The sequence below is a fragment of the Pempheris klunzingeri genome, chromosome 14 (assembly GCF_042242105.1).
Source record: "Pempheris klunzingeri isolate RE-2024b chromosome 14, fPemKlu1.hap1, whole genome shotgun sequence".
Classification (NCBI taxonomy): Eukaryota; Metazoa; Chordata; class Actinopteri; order Acropomatiformes; family Pempheridae; genus Pempheris; species Pempheris klunzingeri.
This window is the reverse complement of record NC_092025.1, coordinates 19,307,755-19,333,060: the sequence shown is the minus strand read 5'-3', so window position 1 is coordinate 19,333,060 and position 25,306 is coordinate 19,307,755. Positions and strand designations below refer to the sequence as shown.

Sequence of the window (25,306 nt, the reverse complement as noted above, 5' to 3'; positions counted from 1 at the left end):
GTTTCCAACGCTTCTTTGTTTATCTGTTTTATAAACTGAGCGTCTTCAGGATAAACAAGCAGTTTACAGACTGTGATGGTCGTTCATCACTAATCTCACCCTCCGCTCTGCTGCACTTAGTGAGACGTGACGGCAACATTTTGGATATGTGACTTCATACAACCTGGTAGCAGAGAATGATTTAGAAATGACCACATTATACAATCATTTGTTGGAGACAGAGCAATGAGAAAGCATAGATAAATTACCTGAGAGGACAACGTGTCATGATTCTCATGGGGTCGGCAGGTCAATAAGCTGTCTAACAGGTTTTGCCGCTTTGTTGTTTTTAGTTAAAAGTTAAAAGTTTGTCTCTATCATTGAAATACTTTCACTAATTGAATGTAAACTTAACCGTGAATGTGTTATTCTGACTCTCAGTACTGTCTGACTTCCTCAACCTGTCAGTGGTAATCAGCTCCCTAAATAACTCCAATACTTTTCATAAAACAGCTGGACTGGCACACATTACTAAACCAGGAGTCAACAGTGATTTCATTGGGGACTATTTTCAGCTGCAGGCGAATACACATTTGGTTCCCTAGTGAGTATTTTACAGCAGCAGGACAATATATGTGGGAACTGACCCAAAACAAAGTTGTTTATAATAGTTTCTGGACAATAATGGAGCTCGATTACACAGATTGTTAGTAGAATCAAACCATTGGTGATTTTGGCCTTTTCATGGATAATAGGCTGGTAACTTTGTTTTTTTCTTCGTATATTTTCATGTGTGTAGCGTCCTCTTAGCCTTTCTACATGTCTTTACTGACTTTGACTGAACCAATGAGCTTATTTCTGGCTCCACATCGTGTTTTAACACAACTGTCAGGTGCTGTCCGCTGATATTTACAGTGCACTGTGCGTCCGGCCCTCTCCTCATCAGCTATCACTTAACACTCTCTGACCCGGATAACCTGCAGGCCTGTCTGCTGCTGCAGCATGTGGCCCCCGCTATCACTCGTTATTATCACACAGGGGTCAGTCCACCATAATCATTATGTAAAATTAATATGACTTTGAACACTAGTGTGTGTGTGGAAACCCAATATTTCTTACATCATTCAGGACCCTCCTTTATCTACTTCAGAGACTTCGGATGATATATACACTAAAGTCTTCCTTTATTGTCTGAACACTTCAGTTGTTATAATTAGTAGAGTTACAACACATTTCATGCAGCACACATTAAATCTGCTTGAGCAACTCGTCTCAAGTGACCTTTGGATAGTTTTTTTAATTTTTATTTTATGAAAGAGTCACGTCATACCAGCTACACATCACACTAATGTTGCAATGCTTTTATCTGTAACTACAATAGTCTGGCATGACAAGATATTGCTCAACAGATTGTGTTTTATTAATGCATGATTGAGACAGAGTGTGCTCAGTCACAGCAAAGTGTTACCTCATGTCATCACATGACACTCAATCCAATCTGTTCTCATATCATCCAGGAGGGGGCGCCAAGCTGGACACTATTTTGATGTTTACTGTACAGTTTGGTGATTCTGTTCTTCTTTTATACTCATTTACCACAATTATTCTGTTGGGTCTTTATGCTTCTTTTCTCTGTTATCTTTTATTATTTTCATGGCTGGCAGTGGCAGGGGTTTGTTGTATGCTTCTCTTTTTCTGTGTATGCACTGTAAAAACAAAGCTTTTGCCTTTAATTTAATGGTGATATATAGTTTTCAACATGCCAGAGGAATTAAACATGCTGTAAATTCCAGTTTCTCAAAAGTGGAGGCCTAAAAATTGTCACAATGTTTTACACATCAGTAAAACTCATGACATGGCAGGTGCATAGCTAGTATATCTTTCATATTCTCTATGAAATGTGTAACTAGTAAAACATCTACTTTGCACATCTTTTCAATGTAAACTTCAGCCCCAGAACCTTTATGTTGGCTTTCATTTTAATTACATTTTTACATTTGATAAAATCAATAAACTACAGCCAATAATTGGTGCAAACTGAGGATAACTGCATCTTTCCACACAGAGGTGAGTTGTTTTAATGCACAGCTCAGGTCTGACCTCTGATGTGGAGCTGGTGCCACTGCATCAGTGTGCTGATGGGTTCTGACACACATCTGTCACATGCGGTTCCCTTCACAGACTCACTGAGAGCCGTAAAACCTCGACTGCGTTTGGATTAAATTATATCATGACCCATTTTGTATTTGGGATGCTTGTGTGTGCAGTTCCAGGACTCGCACACATAGTAGTTTCATAAGGCAGATGTGACTCATCCAACCTGGCTTGGAATCAATTGCAGTTTCTAATTGATTCACTGAATGTGTGGGACATCTGGAGACTTAAAGGATAAGGTTGGTATTGATTTATATTTTTTATAATAATCAAAAAGTTATAATCAGCAATGCAACCGTATGGTTCTTTTATGTGTTTTTAATATTTTTGTCAACAATAAAGTTCTATGGCACAAGTTCTAACATTTAGCTTTTCGATCCTGGTATCGTGCATGTCACAGTGTCACACTGTCACAGTTCACTGGTACACTTTTAACACAACAGAGACATTGTTAATGTTATTAGTAACATATGTCCTTTTCCAGCCATCCATCTTGTGACTCTTGGCAAACACAGGAGCCATTTGAGAGTGAAATATGTCAGAACCAAAAAGGGGTACGACGTTTATCTTTGGTCAGGGTGTTTATAGATTTGATTATTTAGGATTAACCTGGGCTGATAAATAGAGTCTACTTTTGAATTAATTGATTTAGTTATTTTGAATAAGAGTTGACTTACTTCGGTCCACACTCCAGCTCAGTAGGTGGCGGTAATACAACATAACATTGGTTGCCACATGTCACTAAAGGGAAAAAAAAGTAGAAGGAGACCTTGCAGATACTCTGACCTATTAGAGTGAAAACAGCAGGGCCAGGTACAGATCTGACAGGTCAAACTGAAGCAGTTTACCCAGGTGAGATACAATCACAATAATCTATTTAAATCCATCCCACCCCTGCCCCCAGATTCACAGCTGCTGCTGCAGCTATTGATTAGAGAACACAGTGGACCAATGGCCGCCAATGACCGTATTAATCTCTGTATCATGATTACATTGAAAACTGTAAGAAGCACTAAGATCTCCACACTGACCAAACCACCCAGTACACTACTCTGCCTGTCAGCATGGGAAATGTGGCCGTGTGTGTTAGTCAGGATGAACAGCAGCAGTGACCCTGAGCTCCATGTGATGATGTAAGTGACACTTAGACAAGTGCTAATTAACAAAAGTTAGCATGCTGAACTAGAGTGATGATAAATGAACATTATACCAGTATGGCGCTGTGAGCATGTTCGCTCAGGAACCATTGTGCCACATGGCTGCAGACTCTTCAGGCATGTTCAGACTGAATGTAAAGCAAATTTTCCCCAGATTAAACTAAAAATTCAAAAGTAACGAACAAGTACATTTACGAATCAGATCATAAAGTCACAGGATACGTGCAAGTTGTTTGCTCAGGTTGAAACTATTTAAACTAGCGTGGTCACATTAATTCCCACCAGGTGTGAACACAGTGTTGTTACACCAATGTGCAACACTGACTACATTTACATTCACGAAATATTCCAGTTTGGGCCCTTATTCCAAAAGAGACCGTACTCCTACAAGACTGTTAATGAGCATATTCCTGTTTTCATGCTGCCATGCCATGTAATGGGACTAGAGGGGAAAGGCTGGAGCCATTTTGCTTCTTTGTGATAATATAGGACTTCAGATGTTTGCCAAAGGTGTCAGACTTGTTCAACTGTGCGAACACAGTATTCCTCTTTCATTTCTTCACCTTCCTCCTTGGAAAAGTTGGCACTGCGATATTTGCACGTATCCAGAAACCTATTGACATCCAAGTCTGTCAAAATGTTTAAAAGTAGGTGTGTTTATCCTTCCAACCAGAAATGTATTCTCTTCTTTTGGACATGTGCACCGGCCTTACAAACTGTTGGCTAGCTGATTTATTTTCAGTGCACAGGGCCGACCCCAAACAGGCAAGAGGCCATATGTTACAAACTGAGGCGTTTATTCCAAATGTCCTTTTATAAGTTTCCAAAGAATGCTCCTAAAATCTGAATATTATTGGCATATCCCGTGTGTCTCAAATGGAAAATGCTACACTCAGTACAATGACTAATTCAGATTCTCTAATTGGATAATGCTGTTTACATGAGCCCCACCAAATTCAGAATATCGTCATATTTGGAATAATCATGTTGCTCCTCTGGACTGGTTTTTGACTGATACATTATCAGAAGACTGTTGCTTTTTTAAAAAAATACACATTCACCTACTTGTATGTAGCCTTTACTAATTCTACATTTATGTTTACCCATCTTAATTCCTAATTCCATGTCTATTCCCGTCCTCCTCCCTATATCCTGTACATTATTCACTGTGTAACACCCAGACAGTCAAATTCCTCATATGTGTGCTCATACTTTGACAAAAAAAAGCTGATCCTGATCTTGTAAAAGGTAGTGGAGGCTGATCAAACTTGAGTCTTAGTGGGAGGGTGGGGACCGGAGAATATATTTCATAAAATGCCCAGAATTAGTGACACCACTGGTCAAGCGATTTGGTGCACCCCACGGTAAATAAAGCTGTTTATTATTGTGAGAGTTGGCATCGATCTGCTCAGGAAACAGTCAGCATTTCAGTGCAAACCACGTGTTTTCTTGCACAGAGTGAGAGGTGGAAAAAGGGTTAAAGATCATCTGAGCAGCAGCAGATTCACATTCAGCAGGTTTGCTCTCCAGCAGTTGCATCGCTCCGCGGGCAGCGCTGGCTCGCTCCGATATTTCAACTCGCTGTGGATTGTGGGAGTCGAGGACACTGCCCAGGCTTGTTCCCGGAGAGCCGAAGACGCTTTTCGCCGTGCCCTGTTTTGTAAGTACTCCCCCGGGTTTACGCACAGCGGTGCCGTGCCGTGCCGTGCGCCGTCGCTCCTTGCCGGCCGAGCCGCTCTCCTCTCGCCGAGCCGAGCCGTCAGCGTTGCCATTTCGTGCTTTTTCTGGCATGGAGGCCGAGAGCGGAGAGCGGCGGAGCTGCTGGAGCTGACGGGCGGGGAGGGGAGGGAAGGCGGAGCGGACAGCTGCCGCCGCTCCGCCGCGCTTATTTCCACCCAGAAAGCTCGCTGACCTGAGCAGGAAAATGTCCTCAGGTCGTCTGACGGCTCGATTCCAGCCTTTAGTTTAATCGCCCACGGTGTGGATTGTGGAAATGTAGCAGTGCGAGACCAGGCGGGCTGTTGGCATGCGGAAATCGTTGCCTTATCAGTGGGCAGCAGGGAGAAATGCCCAGTGTGGCGGATAAACCCACCTTCCCAGCGTTACACCTGACCGGAGCGCAGAAATGCCGCAGATGATGCGTCTGCTGTCTGCTGCTCAATAACGATGTAATTGTCACGGTCAGCCTGATATTTGATGTGAAATCCTCGCTTCACAGCAGGTTCAGGACACAGCCTGGCCTTTGGTGGGGCTAATTGACTCAGTAATTGATTCATTGTCTGCATCTGGTACAATAAAAAAAAAAAAAAAACGACCCTAATCACATTTATTTTTACATGTCATGATATTATCCACGGGGTTGGATTGTGCTGGTGGAGATTTTATTACAGTTTAACCGCGAAAATCATGGCCATGTTATTTACACTTAATAATTGACCATTCCCAGCACGCTGATAGATATTATTAATAAATGATCGCTTGCAGCAGTGATCAGATGGCAGCTCCTGTGATGATCCACGTCTTCCTACAGCCTGTGTGACATTTATGATGCTCTTTGGCCTGAGGGGGACCTAAACTGGGCACACAAACATCCTGATGTGGACCTTGGATAATTAATATATTCGTAAAAAAAAAAAAACCTTGGAAGGTGAAATTTGAAACTGACATGCCTCCAGGGGATTTGTAGTTTTTAAGGAGAACTAACTGCTGGAGTTGTTTTAATGAGGGGCTTGGTCTGATGTGCATAATAACAAATATATGTACATTTTATTTATTTTGTTTATTATATGTATCAAGGGCTGGATGTTGTGGTGTAAAACCTGTCCAGGATTGTATGTTTCATCAGTTTTAAGAGGTCAAAAGGTTTCAAATCTTCAATAATTAAACATTAAAAATAATGTTTTTTGCCTTATTCGGGAACTGCAACAGTTTGTAGAAAACAAACTCCATCCAGCATGGAAATACAATTTTAATATGTGTCGGTGTCAGAGTTGATGTTTTCAAGTTATTCAATGAGACCTTATTTCACTGTTATATTTTGATTTATCACTTCCTGTAGGGGAAGTGTCCCAACTTAACACTGTATCAAATCTTAGATCACCAGTTTGGGGGAGATTTCTTCTGCTGCAGCCTCAGTCTGTGATTGTAACCAGTAAGATGACTGTTTTTTAAGAAAGACGTCACCCTCAGTGTTCTCAGCACTGTATCACTGCTTGTTAGATATGTTACTTACCACAAAGAAGACCTGTCAGTCCTGTGAAGGTCTGTTTATGGATGTCGGTTGGTGTGTTTCTGCAGAGCCCAACACTGGTAGCGGTCTCAGCACCATGTCCAGCCGAGGAGGAAAGAAGAAGTTGACCAAGACGTCCCGGTCCACCAAGGCTGGGGTCATCTTCCCTGTGGGGCGCATGCTGCGCTACATCAAGAGGGGCCTGCCCAAATATCGCATCGGTGTGGGAGCACCCGTCTACCTGGCTGCTGTGCTCGAGTATCTAACCGGTGAGATGGAATATTAAAAATCAAAATTTATGACAGATGTTGTAGTAGTGACTTCATATTTACAAATGATTAATATCAAGTGATATCGACCGGGCAGAAACAGATTTATTTTGCCACTAGTGCTCTACAACATTCATTTATGAGCTCCACTGATGTTTTTTCTTACCCACGTAGCGGAGATCTTGGAGCTGGCGGGTAATGCAGCCAGAGACAACAAGAAGGGCCGCGTGACACCTCGACACATCCTGCTGGCCATCGCCAATGATGAGGAGTTGAACCAGGTCCGCTGCTGCACACATCACTCATACTGTAGCCAGTGGTCCTCAGCGTTTTTGGTGTCCAGGACCAGTGAACTGATACACATCAGGCTGCTGACCTGTATGTGATCAGATGTACTCTCAGGGAGCCCCGTCTGATCAGATTTAGTTATTCCACAACTGTCTTTACTGTCTAGATCAGCAGATTAATAGTGAAGAGTGTGAAACCTGTGAACAAAATACCCTTATGCATTTACTCATCAGGCTAACGTCTATTCAATGAAGTAATAGTGAAATTTAAATATTCCCCACTTTTCTTGGGCCCCTCTTAAAGACCCCCAGGGGGTCCCCGGGCACCAGGTTGAGAACTAGTGCTGCAGCCTACTTACAGAAAGACTTCTACAGCATTATTATATCATTTACAGCAACTTTCAGACACACAGCATGTTTTTACATTGATTTTTTTGTTTTTCTTCCCTTCCAGGGAGTGTGGGAGCCATGTGAACTCCAGGTTTTAACTTTGTCTTCCTGTCTCAGTTGCTGAAAGGTGTGACTATCGCAGCAGGTGGAGTCCTGCCCAACATCCACCCAGAGCTGCTGGCCAAGAAGAGAGGAGCAAAGGGAAAGCTGGAGACACCCGTCTCACCCGCCCCCGAGAAGAAACCCAAGCCGGCCAAGAAAACAGCGACCAAGAAGCTGAGTGGGAAAAAGGCAGGAGGGAAGGCTAAGGTACTGCCTCATGTGAATGTGGCTACTTTTGGTATGCTGATTGATTTATATGCGTGCCCTGTTCAAAATAACATCAAAACAACCATTTTTAAAGACATATGGACTTCATAAAACAATTTGCTATTGAACACAATCCCTGTACATCCTGAGCAGAAGACCAAAAAGGACTGTTTTAGTTAAGTTTACCTAAACTGTAGCTGGGACTAGAACAAGGCTGGGCATCATCTTACACATGAGCGCAGTTTCACTTATATTAGACGTGTCCATATTAGACATGTTACCACCACTTACGTCTTGAGCAGGCCGTTTTATCTTTTGAGCATTCAGCTGTGTAGTTTGAGTCATTTGGGTAACGGAGAGCGATGCTATTCAAACTCCACTGGGTGAGAACATGAGAAATGAAGAGACAGACGTTGACTTCTGATAGCTAGCATTTGAAAATATCAATTTAAGATAAGATCTGAATATATGTTCATGTTTAGGTGTTTCCTGATGCATGTTTTTAACTTTCTAACAGATAGTGGTGATGTCCAAAATGTAGAGCTTAAACTAAAGGGACTAGAATCAGGATTATTTTGATTTGGGATAGTTTATTCTGCCTGCATACGCACGTCCTTCACAGTACACATGATGTTAGAGGTTAAATGGTTCACATACATACTGTATGTTCTGTGTCCTCAACAGAAGCAGAGCGAGGTGAGCAAGGCGGCGTCGGCAGACAGCACCACAGAGGGATCTCCAGTTGACAGCTTCACTGTACTCTCCACCAAGAGCCTCTTCCTGGGTCAAAAGGTCTGTCTGTAGAAATATACTCACCGCAGACACATGTGTGGGCTAAATATATGAGAAGCTCCGGCTGAGTCTCTAATGAGTGATTGATGTCTGCGATGAACAGGCACCTAACTCATCCCAGGCTGTTATAAGGCCAATAAAAACATACGTTGAAATACATCAAAGGGCGGTCTGGTCCCAAAATGCAGTGCCGAGGCCAATCTTTTAATATTTCAGAAGTTAAAGGAATAAAACACCATTAGTCTTTCTGTCATGGAGGATCCTGTCTCTTTGGAGAAAACTTGATATCTCATTATTGACGAGTGACCAGATTAATCAGATCAGTCTATAAAACCAAAGATATGTTTTTTTTTATTTTTCTCAGCCACAGAGTTTATTGTAACTATAAGTACCCCTGCAGACTTGAGACTACTGAAGTGTTGTCGAGGATGATGTGAATTTTGTCCTATTAATGTTAGTTGTGTACTGCTTATACAGGCTTACAATGCCACACAGCAGAGCAGCGAGTGGAATAGCATCAACCATGAATGCTGTTTTTACTGTTTGTCTATCTCAGATCTCTCAGATCTGTTATCTCCTCTTGCTTTGGTCCTGCGGAACATAAAAGCGCATTTTTAACCTTTTTTTTTTTTTTTTATTTTTTTATTGAACTGAAACATGGAAGTAAATTTGCCTCATCTAAGTCTCATCTAAGACCTGTCCAAGTTTTTTAATGTTCAACTTTCGAGATCAGAAGATCATCGAGATCAGACGCTCGTAAGATTGGAGTAAGTTTGAAGAGCATAAAAGGACGGGGAACGACAGTGTCTGCAAGAAAATGAATGATTCAAGAATGATGCAAGAAGTGTCACTGATCCACTGTTCCCTATTTTTAAATCATGATAGTAAATCATACTGATAATATATTGATTTGGGACCAGTGCACACTCTTGTGTTAGAAAAAAAATATAGTTTTATATATAATGTGTTAACCAATCAGACATTTCAACAGTGTCCTCTGTGATTTTTTTTTTGTTGCCTGTCACTAAAGATTTGGGTTGGGTAGCCCAACATAATTGATTAAACACAATTTTGTAATGACAGAAGATCGTATTAACAACAGGAATCAAGTTCTTTATAATCTGCATCTTATTAAAATTCAATGCAAAAACATGAAATTCCCTCCGTAGAGGAGCAAATGTGGGAAATTTACTTCCAAAGCTCAACGTTTCAGCTCAGTTGGGACTTTAACTGCTGCTAGTGGCACTGCATGCTTTGGTCTAATGTGCATATGCTAGTAACTAATGCATTATCTGATTAACCAGACTTGATGCACACACATGTTGGTTCTGCTCGTATCATTTGGCAACATATTTTGTTTTTAATCACAACGACACTCCCTCTTTGCTTGTGTTTTTTTTGAGTAATCTTCAGAAGTTAACACATTCTCTCTGTTTTTCTTGATTTCACCATGAATCGATTGATCTTTTAGGAACCTTGGGTAAACATCACAGGCTGTAGAGTCAGAAAAATGTTTTAACATAAAAAAAAAGATGGCCCATCTCTAAAGCCTGAAATATTAGTTTAAAGGAATGCTGACTTGGCTCGTGGTCATCTTAATACGCACAACTAGATGTTTTGCATTTATTTGAAATGTAGCTTAAACACTCAGAAGTAGCAGCATTTGTCTCTGCTTTTGGTACGCTCTCTCCATCAGATTAAGATAATTAACTCATGAAAAGAAAAGCTATCCCGTTTCAGTTTTATAGACTTTATTATCATGACTGCACTTTTCCTGCCCAAGTGATCAGTCACTGTTCTGTTGTTACTGCGTTCACTCTCACTGCTTTGTTTTGGGGATTATTTGGGCCTTTTATGATCAAGTCTTAAGTTTAAATCCTTGGAGGTGATATGTGGTCTAACACAATGCGGCCTATGCTTTGAAAATTCTTAACATTTGAAGGGTACCTTGACATTTTGACTTTTCTGTTGTAGAATATTCCCTCGGCTCTGGAAAAATCCCTGACTGTGAAACTGAAACTATGAGCTAAAGTTAGCCTCGAAGACACAAAATATAAAAAAAATAACATATCGCACTACCTTGCACAGAGGATAGTAAGAAAACTAGTAGCAACGCAAAGACGTGTGATATGGCTGTATGCCATAGGCCTTTTTTCCCAGGTGTAACTAATCAAATTGATAATGGCTGAATTCCATTTAGCTGCTGCAGCTTTAGGGTCCTGGTGTTGCGCATGCTCGCTCATTGGGACATTCAAATAGAACGGAGCCATTGTTAATGTTATTAGGAACACCTGTGCTTTTCCTGCTGTTCAACAGTATTTTCAGCCTTCTACATACTGCGTCCATCTGTCTTGGTTGTGGCCATTTGTCTGTAGCTATTTCCATTGACATTATAAATAATTGAGCATTTTGTAATCAATGCACCCGCAGGCCTGCTGTCCTCTTTTGAATTCTTTTAGTTGTCACAATCTGCTTTGAAAACGTACATACAGCGTAGGCCGTCAGTCCACATTTAGACATTCAGTTGTACATGTCATTGCCCATGGATGCCTTTAGCATGCACTCGCTTTGCTGTCAGCTGTAGTTCAGATATGTTAAATCCAATCCAGTCTATATTTCATCAAAAAGTCAAGGTATCCCTTTAAGCAGTGGCGTGAATCTGGTTTTAATGGCTTTGCTTCCTCCCCTCCTCCTTGGCATGCCTCCCCATCCCTCGCCTACCCCCTCCGCAGCTCAACCTTATCCACAGCGAGGTCAGTAACTTGGCTGGCTTTGACGTGGAGGGGGTCATCAACCCCACCAATGCTGAACTTGACCTTAAAGATGATCTAGGTGAGCTCCCCCGCCCCGCCTCCCCCATCCTCTTTCATCCTGTTGGGGTTTCAGATTGAAAATCCTTGAATGTTCAACAGCTTGACAGATTCTCCCAAATTAAATTGTCAGTGAAGTAGGAAAGAATTTCAGACTGCTGCACTGATCTGAAGCACCTTCGTCCACCAGGTCTGTTCATCAACACGACTTGGTCCATGTTATGATCTTTAGGACAGATGTTGGGCAGTGGAAGAGATTGTGGTTAATACTTTGAAAATTATTTGTTGTACTTAAGCCATACAAAACCTTCTGCTCAACCATATGGTAGAGCACATTTTGACTCACTATATCTTATTGAAAACATGTTTTACTTACGACATCTCAACCGTTTGGTAGAGGCCAATATTTCAAAAAATGTGGGGTCTGTTCATAAAAAAACATCGATTTTTGTAATTAGTGCCCCAAGCAAATAAAATATATAAAGAATACATTTTTCCGTCACCATTTTCTTGGTGCGGACCTTAAAGGGTTAAGAATACTTCCATCATAATTTATTTTGAGTATTGAAAAACAGCACAAGAACTCTGTGCTTTAAACATTTATTGTTTTTCCTTTATGTGGACGAACTCATGTGGTTATTGGTGCTTTTCCTCTTCATTTTCTGTGTGATGTAGCCACACAACTTGCAATGGAAAATCATTTAAAAAAAAATCCAATTCCCACTAACAAGACATGACAATCTGTGAGGACATTCAAGGATTTTATCAGAGCTCCCCGGAGCAGTGATCCTGCTTGCCCCTGTCATGGTGTAGATGTGTTATGGTTCGGTCCAGGTTCTCCTCCTTTCAGATGGCTGTCAGACCTTTGCAATGCTTAATAATGACTGTAATAATGAGGACGGTTATTGGAATGAAATAGAGCACCAATATACAGAAGAAAGACTGACATGAACCTTGCTGCTCACTGCAGCCTGACTGGAAGGTCGATGGCCTCGAGTGCCACCATAAAACTCTTTGCTCATTTTCATGGGCCCAGAAATCAGGACGACACAGTTAATCAGAAAACTGATTCCAGTGTCTACAATTAAAACTCCAAAAATAAAAAATGATTCTTTTAAAATGCACTCTAATATGTAATGTATTGAGTGTAAGCTACAAAAATTGAGAACAATTAACTGTATTTCTGTGTTTCTTTAAGTAAATCTGTCTAACTGTGCAGTCCTGCTTCCTAATTACATGATGTGACTCACCGTATCCTCCTGGTTTCCTGTGATGTCTTCATCCAACAAGGAGCGTGCTCACTTCCCTGTCTCTTTTCTTCCAGTTCTTCTTTCATCCTTCCCCCCCCCCCCACTTGTTTTTCTCATCCTGTTGCTCCTCCTCGATCACTGTTTTTACCACCATGTTGTTTGCCTGTTGTTTGTCGTTGCTGTCGTCTGTAGTTGCAAGTTGTCCAAGCCGACATTTCCATCATGGAGAGCGACGCTGTCATTCACCCGACCAACTCCTCCCTCTATACAGGTGGTGAAGTAGGTAAAGGAACCATTGACATCCCAGAGACTGCGAGTGCCTGTCTGCTGTCTCTCTGCATATTCCAGATAGTCTGCATTGCAGTCTGTGGACAAACATCACAGCAGGAGCACAGTTTTTATTCTGCTTTTTCAGTTATTTAGCCATTGCCCTTTACTGAAGAAAACCTTCTCAGCAACACCAACTCCTTTCTGCCCTTAGTGTAAATGCATCACTGTAATTGATGATGAAACATTGACCCAAGGAACTATTACTGCATCATGAGTGAAAATTAACTTGCAGAGGCTTGAAATGTGCAAGCAGAGACTCTTTTTTTTATGCACTTAAGTGCTTGTGGGGAAAGTCCAGTTTCCAAGATTTGAAAGTTTGCTGCCAAAGGGTGTTGCAGCCACACGCAGTTTTCAATAAACCTAACCAGAAAACCAAACTAAATGTGGTCATTTGAATTTGGCTTGCTGCTTTAAAAACACTGTTAGTTGGCAAGACTCTCAGATGTCAGAGATTCCTTCATTTTAATGCACCAAAAATGAAATGTTTTCAAAAGAGGTCTGTCACTCCAAGCTGGACTGATGAAGTCTGAATCTGGAATATCTGGTACCCCCCCCCCTGCTCTGAAAGCCCATTAATTAAGTAATCCTGCTTAATGAGACAAGCCCATGCATTAGCTACTAAGCTACTACATGATCTGATTTTCTTCAAAACCTCAAACCAACCACAGAAAATAGTCATAGTCATAACTTTCAAGTCTTTGCAAGTTTACTGTCACATCACTCGGGCACAAGCTGCATCCAGTCTGCAAAATATGTAAAAGCTGGAACAAAGTCCTTTGACATGTGTGGCCCATGACACGTGCTTCACCTTTACAACTACTCTTAGTCTACTACTACTTTAGTCTGTTGCCCCTAGTAGTCATCAAATATCCAGGTGCTACTCAAAGCAGTTAAGTGCATCATCTTATATATACACACACGAATCTACTGTATATTTCCGTCAGTGTGATCCTGAAACCGCAGTGCTGCTTTTTGTTGCTTTGCTCCACTTGACTGAAATGTGGACAATCGCTTCATATCCTGTAACCTGTGTCCAGTTCAGCTGCATAGAAGAGAACACACCAAGTTCCTGATTGACAGATTAATTTCCTGAAAACTCCTGAGCGTTGATCACAAGTCAGATGAATTAAAGAGCGAATAAATGTTTAACTATTTATCCATTAATGACGATACAACAGGCTGCTAAACTACAGATATTATCTTTTATCTGCTTGCTTGTATTGGCTGTTAATTAGGAGCTTCCTCACTAACTTTTCTTTAAAAGGCTGACATTAACTTTGTTGGTTTTTTTCTCTCCTGCCTGTTGCAGCCAGAACAGTCATTTCTCTGGCTCTGATAGACATGAATCACCTCTCTCCTCTCTGGTTTCCTCTGTGGCTTCTCTCTTTAGCTCTGAGTACATCTGAAATAGTGCGATCAATGTAGAATGACTTCCTATAGCCATCAAAACAAAGTAGGAAAGAAACAGCTTGTTTTCCCAGTGGTCTAATAATTCTGTATACGTCTTCCTCTTCAGAGTTGAACTTAGATTTCTTTCTACACTGTTTTCCTGGAAATGTATGTGCAAACGTTTTATTTTCTTTTTAAACAAACCCTTCACTCTAATTTGCAAGTGAAAAGAGGAAAAAAAAGCTCAGTCCAAGCCAGTATGTGAGGACAGAGGGAAGTAATTAAGGACCGGGGCTTTAATACATTAACTTAAGTGACTCAGAATGAGTCATTTGGAAAACAGCAGCTTTGAATCTTTGCACTTAATTTGTGAGACTTTTCCTGAGTCTCCCAAACACAGTGAAAGAGACTCAAAGTGCTTCACGAGAGGTGAAAGCTCAGAGGTTCAGAAAGAAGCCAGGTGAAATGATCGACAGCATCGTTGTCTGCCTGCGCGCCTGTCTGTCTGCCTGTCTGTCTGTCTGTCTGCCTGTCTGTCTGCATGACATCCCCACTCCTCTTTCCTGCCTTCTGTCGGCCTGCCTGTCTGTCTATTAGCAGCGTGTGGGGACGTAACCACTCCAATCATCTCCTCCACTTCCAGGCTCCGCTCTGGAAAAGAAAGGAGGGAAGGAGTTCACTGAAGCGCTGCAGGAGCTGAAGAAGAAAAACGGCCCTCTGGAGGTGGCTGGCGGTAAGTGTGCAGAGCAAATAAAGGCAGGATCTGTCTGCCAGTACCTGCTGCTTAACTTGTGGATGCTAAAGAGATTTTTAAAAAATCCTTTAATACAAAAAGCAGAGTCTGTCATTTCTGCCTGAGGAGCCCAAAGGTGTTGCCAAGTCAGACTTGAGATGAGATGTTACAAACAGAACATCTCCTTTAGCCATTATTCAACAAGCTAAATGTTGCTGGTTATGTAGTTCTGGCTTTAAGTCAATGCAGCAACAGGCCTTAATCTCGACAAAGCATTTTCCAAACTATATCTCTCAGTGACTTAATTTGTTGGGCTTATTATTTAAGTGACTGCATAAATACAGGTGATTTAACAGTGATAGACAGTAGAAAACACAGTGAAACAATGACACAAACACTAGACTGTCAGTTACTCAAAGAGAAGGAGAGGGGCATGGGTAGGACTTTCTAAGTGGTGTGACTTTTAGTCTTTATCTTGTCTAGTAACAGCCAAAATTTGTGGTCATGATGAGTCTGATTTAAAAAAAAAAAAAAGTGAGCCCCAAATTGCTTCAGTGTGTGTGAATGATGAGTTTCCGTTGGCAGCCGGCCTGTATGAATGGTGTGTGAATGTGAATGTTGTGTTGACGCGCTCTGAGGAAGGCACTGTAAAAGTGCGGTCCATTTATGATTTAAGACAATGTAGATTACTCTGCTTCAGCTAAGCTTAGGAGCGACACTGATGAAGGTTTTCTGTGGATTTTCTGATCAGGGATAATGTCTTACTATGCTGAGTACAAGGTGAGAGGAGACATTCAGAGTTTCTACTTAAAGTTGCTTTGCTGCAATTATTAAACTGCCGTAACAACAGAAAACGTGCCGTCGCAAACTCTCATTTCCACCCCAAAGAACAATGCTGCAGTCATCGCTTCTGCTGCCACTCTGTTTTGCATTTCTGCTGCCTCTCGTTTGTTTATTTTTACGCTCTGCCACAGCAACACGAGCGTTTCATGACCGTCTTCCAGTGTCACCATTACAGGCATATTGATCTACTCAAGCACCACCCAGCTCCTATGGCAGTGATGTCAGTGTGTCCCATAAGACTTTATATATATACACACACACACACACAGAGCCAAGCTGGACCGGGCTGGGTGCTTTTGGCCTCTGCTTAAACATTCAGCAGGGATTAGCCCTTTGGACTCGGGCACACACACTTTGTCTCATTTATTCTCCCCTTTAAGGTAAATGTTGCCAGACTTTCCTTTGTCATTGAATTTATTAGAGACACACTGTATCACTTGAATATTTTTGTCATGCAGAGACATTCAGGATTGGCATGTAATGTCAGTTCTCAGCGACTTCGGTCTGAGACTACAGGCATCAGTCTTCAGAGAGTCGTATCGTTTGAGCCCTAACAGATTACTTTATCTTTCACTTCATTCGTCTCCATCTCTCTCTTATTCTGTCTCCATCTGTCTGTCTCGTTATCCATCACTAACACTCGCTTTTTTAAAAACACTCCCCACCTTCACCACCGCGCGCTCTCTCACATTCAGCCAAGTTAGCTCAGCATCATAATCCCGGTCTCTGTGTGGAGCTCATAAATAGATTACCAGGTGACTGAACACCGAGCCAGCAGAGCCTGTCAGGGATTCTGGGGATCTGGATCGGCCAAACGGTCATCCTGACCAGACCTGGTTCAGAACAGCCGTCAAACAAGTTCCTGAGGATGTTTAAAACAATCAGTATAGTCTGGATTTTGTGAGCAAACTTCCCAATATAAAAGCCAGGCAGGTACCAGAGTCATTCACGCAGAAGTTTAATACATTTTGTTCAATATTCCAAAAACAGGTAGAACTTAAGTGTGATGTTATTTTGTAGTGCATTCATAAGAGTTATCTCCTTTTTATATAGTTGAATAAAAATAATTTCTAGATGACAATGGGAGCTGAATAAGTTAAAGAGGAGCACTCATGGTGTTGTTTTGCTGTTATTTTACCACCTGTAATCAGCGGCATTGGAGTGGTAGGCAAAACAAAATGCTGACATGATGATTCAAGCATTGCAAACAAAACAATCTTAAGTTTTAGATAACTTTATTGTTAGTTCACTATATTGCGATTCCTGTTTTTAAGCCTGATTATGCCAGTAAGAATGCAGAGAATTTAATGAAAACGTGGCCTTTATGTAACTGGGAAGGACATTTGTCTCTGCTTTTATAACTTTTTAAAGAGCAGTTGATCGATTAATTGAGAGGATAAGTTATCAAAATGTGTGTATCAAAGTTGATCTTGATGTAAAAGCTCAGTGCACATTTACTTTCCCCTCCGTGAGCTAGTCCACTAATGAAATATCACTGTTATACATACTGGTGTTACTTTCCATGTACTTGTTTCTTTACAAGCAAAGTTATTCAGGACTTTGGCCTTGATGTGTGTTTTGCTTTTCTGATGTTGGAGGACTGCAGTGTGGTGAAAAGGTTGTGGGCATTAGATCAAGTAAACAGAACTTTGCAGTAATTAACATGAACAGATCTAGAAATACCAGTAAAACTAAACTGATTTTATAAAAAAAAACAACGACAAAAAGGCAGGAATGTTGGGCTGCTCCACCAGAGAGCACTGACAAGCTTACTTTCATCTCGCTTAGAACAAATCTCGCAATGGTAATTAGATTTAGATTAGATTAGATTAGAAGTCTCAAATGTTGGGATCAAAAAATTCTTTTTGGAAAATCTATCTTTAGGCTCAGAGCCACAAACAGGAAGTCAGGAAATATTCAGAGATGGACTAACACATTGTTGGTTTTGGTCTTATGTCTTATTGCAATTTATCAACAATAAAAAAAATATATATAGTTTTTGTTGTTATAGATTAAAATGAAAAAGTTGGTTGGCATGAGCTGCCACCCACAGAAGGTCATCATCAGAAATGCTGCAGGCCTGTCCACACACAGTCTGATTCACAGGGGACCCCCTGATGTTCAGTGCAGAGACGCCACCACCCATCGTTCCACCTTCCGAAATCATGAAACAAGTTGACTTTTGTCGGCAGTCATGGGCCCCGTAACCATCATTATCCGCACGCTTTACCTCAGGACCAGATCACACAGGCAGTGTAGCTGGCTCCCTCTCTGCTGTGTGAAGTCTCTCCATCCTGTCTGTGTGCCATCTGGAAATCAGCTCGTCCTCAGCTTTGACTCCAGTCCAGTCACACGTTCGCTGTGGGCTAATAAAATCTGACTGGAGGCTCTCTCACTTCAGAGTCGGGGGGGGCTTTGGCTGAGTTACGCTCTCTACAACTGTTGCTTTGACTCTTCTGCTCTCCTGTCTTCTCCTCTTCTCTTCTCTGTTCTGCCTCTTCCGTCCAGCAGTCTGGAGAAGTGATTCCTCCTGCCTACCTTACTGTAAGACCCTGGTCGAACCATTTAAAGCTCTTGGAGATTTGCTGCATACATTTTCCACAAAGCAAAGTGTTCTTTTAGCATCTCAGGTCTCCAAACTCGACTTTAGGGTTTTCACTTCTGACAAAGCTGGTTAATGAAGGTGATTTTGACTGCAGACAATGGATGTGATGTGAGGAAATCCAGCAGCAGTCAGAGGGGAACGAGTTCACTCATTGTCTGACTAGCAACAATTTGTCTCAGTAAAAGTAGGTTTAAGGCACTGTTTTCACTTATCAATGCAGGTGGCAGCTGTGGGTGACTACATTGTTCTTTCATTTAGTTTCATTATGTTTTTACTGTCATAAGCACCTTGGCCTCTTGGATGTTATGATTTTTCACTATTTTACATTCTTAAAGGTTCAGTTTGTAGGATTTAGGCCAATTTATTGGCAGAAACAGAATAGAACATTCATAAATACATTTTAGTTCAGGTGATTGTACACTACTGAAGAGTTGTTGTGTTTTCATTAGCTTAGATTAAGTCCTTTTAGTTCTATATTGAGAGCAGATTCTCTATCACGGAGTATCGCCATATTTCTGCAGTAGCCCAGAGTAGACAAACTACCTTTCGTGTTTTTACGCTGAAGTGGCAGCTTCAGTTTAGTGGCATAGAAGACAAAGAAGAACAAAAGAACTGGGATACTATTTTGAAAAGTTTGAGAACCCAAATTTTGGCAAATGGAGCGTCATACGTATTATTTGAAAAGAAAAGAAAAGGCAAAGACACGTGAATCCATGTCAGCCACTTATAGCTTATCCTACAAACTTGGAAAGTGAACAGAAGGGTGTTCAGTTGGTTGCAGTCTGCAAATTTACCGCTAGATGCCACTAAATCCTGCACACTGCACCTTTAATAAAGAGTTAATTAATTTGTAATCCAAAATAATGATTCTACACACACAGTCACAGTCTCAGTGATTCAGCATAGGTCCTAAAAATATTCTGATTTCAGGAATGTGCAAACAACGGACAAGTTTGTGCAACAACACATCTCTTTTCCACTAACCAAACATTTCTACCTGAATATGCTTCCTTTCTGCTCCCCCTCTTCCTCTGCTTCGTGTCCGTCTTTATTTCCTCTCCTCTTCCCTTCTCACTTTACTGATCTTTACCGATATCTCATCTCTTCTCTCTGTCCCTCAGCTGTGTTGACCGGCGGCTACGGTCTACCTGCTAAGTACGTCATCCACTGTAACAGTCCAGGCTGGGGCTCCGACAAGTGTGAGGATTTGCTGGACAAGACGGTAAAGAACTGCCTGGCTCTGGCCGACGAGAAGAAACTCAAGTCTGTGGCTTTCCCCTCTATTGGCAGCGGGAGGTAAGAAAGCGCACACGGACAGACACACACCTGACAAACGATGCATCAAGCAATCACTTATTTTCAGGTGTTTTTGTCCTCATCTGACGACTGCAAGTCACTTTCCTGGTACTTGTAAGTAGAGCTGCAACGATTAATCGATTAGTTGTGGACTATTAAATTAATCTGCAACTATCAGTTTGAGTATTCAATTGACTTTGAGTAAGTCAATTCTCTGATTTCCTTAAAGACACTTTAAGGTCGTCATCATTCGCTTTGGGAGCACTGATCGACATTTTTCAGCATTTTTTGACATTTTATAGACCAAACATTAACCAATTAATACTCAATTAATCCATTGAATACATTGGCAGATTAATTGACAATGAAAATTAGTTGCAGCCTTACTTGTGAAAGCAAGATGCTGTTAGAAAATGTAATACTATCTTTACTGCCTGTCTCCATTAACAATAAGACTACTACACACCCTGCAGATCACCATTGTATAACAGCGTGAGGGTGTTTCCGCTCTGGCTTTGGTTTAATCAGAAGCTGGAGGTGGTTTGCCAAGAAGTTTGGTAACATTAACACTTTTTTCACCTGAGCAAGGCGATCCACTGTCCAGCTGTAAGAAAAGCCTTCTCACAGGTCTCCATAACGCTAAGTTGTTCTCATGTGTCTCTGCCCGCTCGTACATTTTTCTCCATTTTCTTTGTGTAAATATTTCCTGATCACAGACTAACACAAACACGCCATGTAGTGGAACAACAGTAAGAAAGTGTGAAAGCTAACATGGAGGTCAGAGCTGTGTTTCCTGACGTTTTTGGCTCGTGACACAACATAACATTTACTTGTGAACCCTTGTCATGGGTTTAATACTGTATTACTGTATTTGCAGCAGTTCCACCAGAGTGTGATATTCTCTTCTCAGTTTGTTTCATTTGAATAGTTTTAGGGGCAGGAAAAGGTCAAACTTGCCAGAATTTAACTCTCCAGAATGAAATAAAAGCAAAAATTAGTTTGGGAGAAATCTATCTATGGGCAGACTTGATCCTGGGCTGAAACAGGTAAAAAAGCTAAAGGTTCCTTGTGTTTGTGCTCCTCTCTCTCAGGAATGGTTTCCCGAAGCAGACGGCGGCCCAGCTGATCCTCAAGGCCATCTCCAGCTACTTTGTGGCCACCATGTCTTCCACCATCAAGACCGTCTACTTTGTGCTGTTTGACAGCGAGAGCATCGGGATCTACGTGCAGGAAATGGCCAAGCTGGAGACGAGCTAAAAGAGTTTGGAGAATTCGCCTCCTTGTCCCTTTTTCCCCCCACTCTGTTTTTCCTGCAAGGAAATAGGCAGGTGTTTACTAGTGATTGGTTAAATATGAAGAGACAAAGAAAAAGAAGAATCTTTCTATAGGCCGGGAACTTGTTTTTGCATTATGTTTGTATTTTTCCTATATTGGTTTAAATTTCTTATTTACTTGTCACCTCTGGCGTTTAAATGTAAAAGTGCACTGTCCATTCTGCGGTCTTTTAATACAAACAGTGCCACACAAAACAGATTCAACAAGTGAAAAGACTCACTTTAAGATTTACTTTTCGTGGTATATAGATGGTTTAAAAGATGTTATGAGAGATCGCTACACCTCAATTACCAGACTTCCAGAGAAGTCTGATGAATACGGGTTAACGCATGTAATGGCAGTAAAGGAAGTAAAAACAGCTGTTCTTTTGATCTCAAAAACACACGACACTCAATTCTGCATTTTGGAACATCTCTGTTGTTAATAGTACTGTATAATGAAAAGGTGAAGCATAAAGAAAAGTTCAGTTTGCTCTGCTTTGGTCTTTAGGAGACTGGAGAACTCTGAGTTTTTGTTTTTGTGTTGTGTGTTGCAAATTCCTGTGTTTGCCTTTGTTTAAACGGGCAAGACATCATTTTCCTTGTGTGCTGCAGAGACCTTTAATTTCCTAAAAAAAAAACAAAAAAAAAAACAATCGGCTGGAAAAAAAAAAAAAGTTAATTGTCATGGTCAATTGTCATGTAAATGCCCGTATATTGTAAATTCATCCTGGTATTAGCATCACGCGCCTATTGGTCATCACTTACAGTAGAAACAAATGGATTCATGACATGTTACAATTGGAGGTTTTTGCAGGACACTAATGGTTTATATTGTGTGTTCCTATGAGTGTTTATATAGATGGAGTATTTGTGAAATGTTATAGTAAAATATTGGACTGTAACAGATTTTTATTTTCTATCTTAATTTTAACACTGATTCTAAAAGGTGCAGATAGTTTGGACGAAAAAAAAAAGTGAGATATAGGTTTTTTTTTTGTGTGTTTTGTCTTTGTTAAGCCATAAAACAAACGTACTCACTTTTGCTGGAAATGGAGGCTCTCTGCTGTTGCTTTTGGTTTGCTCTTTCCTCCAGCTGCCACTAGATGGCTCCCTGTAATCAAGAATTGGATTTTTCATCTCAGCCATTTTCTATGCAGCAGCAGGCCTCTTCACACAGACACTGGTCGATTTGAGTTGGATCTGAATTGGGGCTGACGGACGTATATCAGGAACCCGACTGCTCTGCTGCATTTGGACTTTTCAAAAGCCTAACTTTCTTATGAAAAAAAAAAAAAAAACTAAATGTAAAATGCTTTCTAAAGAATTGCTACAATTGATGATTCTACAAAAAGTCTGTACACACTCCGGTAATAAAATACCTTTTAAAAAAAAACATCATTTTGTTCCTTTTGAAATCATGAGATAATTTTGTGTCGCATGCCGACCTTGAGGATGCTGCCAGAAACTGTAATGAAAAAAGTGTGAGTGAAACTTAACTGTAAGAGAAAAGTTTATCGACCTCCGTGGAATCAAGCGTGTGTCTTGAATGTAATATTAAATCCATATCCACTGGATTAAAGGGAGCGTAATTCAAAATGTTGCCAAACAAATGACAGGAGGATGACATGCTACATTCATTTGATTTGACTGAAAGCCACTTTAAAGCCTCAGGATCTCGAGCTCAACCTCCAGCTCTACAAACGTGTGTGTTTCTTCTCATTGTGAGACCATTTTGTCCTCATAAGTATAGCACAGAGAGGGAGATTATCCATGTGAGGATATTCTGATGAGCTATAATTTCTGATAAATTTCAAGGTCACAAGTTTAGGATTGGTGAAAGCTGAGTATGGAGCAGAGAGGCTTATGGGGGCTTGATTTTTGTTTGACACTATTGTTTGAGATGAGCACCATTTTCTGGGCTCTCGTGGCCATTTCATCTTCTGCAAAGTGTCTCATCCCTTACAGTCAGTCGTAGTTTCTTTTGAACATTTAGACCATCCTTCCCTAACCTTAAACCTGCAACAACTGATTTTTGGCCACTTGGGGGCAGCGGAAATTAGCTACACACACATTTTCATTATTCAAATTGATATGGCAAACGTGCTAGCAAACCATGTTGCCAATACCTAGCAACATTATCATTCTTCGGACTTGTGTTTAAAGTGATCTGGTGGATGCAAGTCACCCTATTGTTACCTCTATTTTTGGTCTCCACCAACTCCTGAGAGAAATATCTTGCTCTTCAGGTGCTAAAAGCTTGTCTACAGTATCAGTCTGTCTGGTGCTGCATCTGTAACATTCACTGAATTTATCTTAGCTATTTAGCTGAAAACCACTGGCTGTAAATGATGCTGATGAGGGCCGTGAGAGCTAAACAAAACGAGCTAAAGGACGCTAAGCCTTATGAGCTGAGGGGAACTGTTGGGTGAGGGTCCTCTGAGTTCACCACTGTAAGCGACTGTTTGGTATTCAACAAGATAAACACCCACAAAAAACTATTTATGAACCATGAGAAAATTGCTACTCCTGAAGTTGGCTCAACTCGAAGGACGAAGGACTCTGGTCCTTTACAGTTTCAGTTGTTTAATTCTGGTTAATTTAACCTGGTTATGATAACTAAGATATGTTCAGGGAACATGGTGGCATCTCTACAAGAAAGTAAGATGGAGCCAGTGATGTATCCAGGTAAAACCAAAATGGAAAGCACCTGAAACAGTGGTAATAATCCAAACACGACTTCAGTTAAGTGTCTCTTACAAATAAGTTTTGGTGTCTGACTGCTCAAGTTTCTTGCACCATGTTCCCAGATCTCAGTAATCAACTTGGTGATTGTAATGTCATTATTATTGATAGAAATGATGATTAAAACTTAAAAAAAAGTTATACAACACTGGAATTGTCCTTTAAAGAACAAATGTAGAAACAAATGTGACAGGTTCAGTCTGCCATGCAGGCAGCGGTTATGGGACAGAGCCCAGGCCTTGGTCCTGTCCTGGGGCTACATGCTGGCAGGGCACAAAGAAGACCAGGGAGTCAGATGGGGGTCAGTTTCCCAGCCATCCAGGGAGGCCGGGACCTGAGACCTCCTCTGAGGGCGCCCATCTGACGCCTAATCCCCAGGAAATACAGGCAGGTTTCACCCCCCTTCGACCCCTCCCATCTCTTTCCTTCCACCCCACGATCTATCCCTCCATCCCTCCCTGCTTCTCCTCGCAGGCAGAAAAGCCCCGTAAATTCAAAGCATCTGTACGGGCAAGGGCCAATCCGAGGGCCGCCTTTCCCAGAGCCCGCGCAGATGAAATTTTATTCTTTGCACGAAAAAATTACAGGGGGAGGGGGAGAAAAAACAGAAAATAAAGTAAAGCAAACAGTGGGGGAAGATCAAGGAGGAGTGGAGATGAGGGGTAAGGAGCTGGTCATCAGAGAGCTGCCCCGCTTTCCAGTGTGTTCATAAGAAGAAAGTAATATTATGTTCTTTATGATCGAGAGTCCTGACTGGAGCCTGATAGCAACAACAGTCTGCTTGCAACTGCTACTGATTTCCGGACATTTACTCTTCCAGCGCAAGTCCTGGCATTAAGCTTGTAAGAGAGACCGTCAGTTGAGTGGATTATGTGGGTTCAGTTCAGCTTCAAACAGACATCGAAATTAAAAGAGTGACATTTTAATTTTCATCAATCAATTCTAATATTCAAAAATACTTTTAAAAGGGCCCTAAGACATCTGCAGCTTCCTGTCCGTTCTTGCTGACCATCACCACTGTCTGTCCTCCCCATGTCTCCACCTGACCCCTCCCTCAGCACATGAACGTGCAGTGAGGTTCCCCTTCAGCATCTTACTGCATCAGGCACAGCAGCGTTACAGAGCATCGGGCCTCCTACCTCTAACAAGTCCAAAACTGGCAATAAATGTAGCTTACTAGCCATCTGTAGTCTGAACAGGGTGTCTGAAAATATTAGCTAGTGTCCATAAAACACTCAGATAAATCTGAGTTCCAACAACATAATTTGCAAACTGTTCATTGTGTTTTTAAAAACCAATAAATTTGCTGATAGATTGCGAGTAAGTTATTTGAATTGTCAACCACTCAGGAAGACCGACCAAGAGGATGGGGCCGGGGAGGAGGGAGAGCTATGGTCATTATCTCGAAATGTATATAATATGTTAA

At 41.3% G+C, this 25,306-nt stretch overlaps 1 protein-coding gene across 2 annotated transcripts; it reads left to right on the top strand.

Annotated features, from left to right (window-relative positions):
• Positions 1-4,663: 4,663 nt before the first annotated feature.
• macroh2a1 (macroH2A.1 histone) lies at positions 4,664-21,513 on the top strand. 2 transcript variants are annotated; one of them, XM_070843246.1, is made up of 9 exons: positions 4,664-4,950; positions 6,588-6,788; positions 6,963-7,069; positions 7,583-7,774; positions 8,459-8,566; positions 11,299-11,398; positions 14,989-15,078; positions 19,648-19,822; positions 20,914-21,513. In XM_070843246.1, exons 2-9 carry the CDS (start codon positions 6,617-6,619, stop codon positions 21,077-21,079), a joined length of 1,110 nt encoding a protein of 369 aa, XP_070699347.1. In that variant the 5' UTR covers positions 4,664-4,950; positions 6,588-6,616; the 3' UTR covers positions 21,080-21,513. The 2 variants fall into 2 exon arrangements, with proteins under 2 accessions (XP_070699347.1, XP_070699348.1); XM_070843247.1 differs by lacking the exon at positions 11,299-11,398 and adding an exon at positions 12,819-12,909 and having other exon boundaries at positions 4,665-4,950.
• The last annotated feature ends 3,793 nt before the right edge of the window (positions 21,514-25,306 follow it).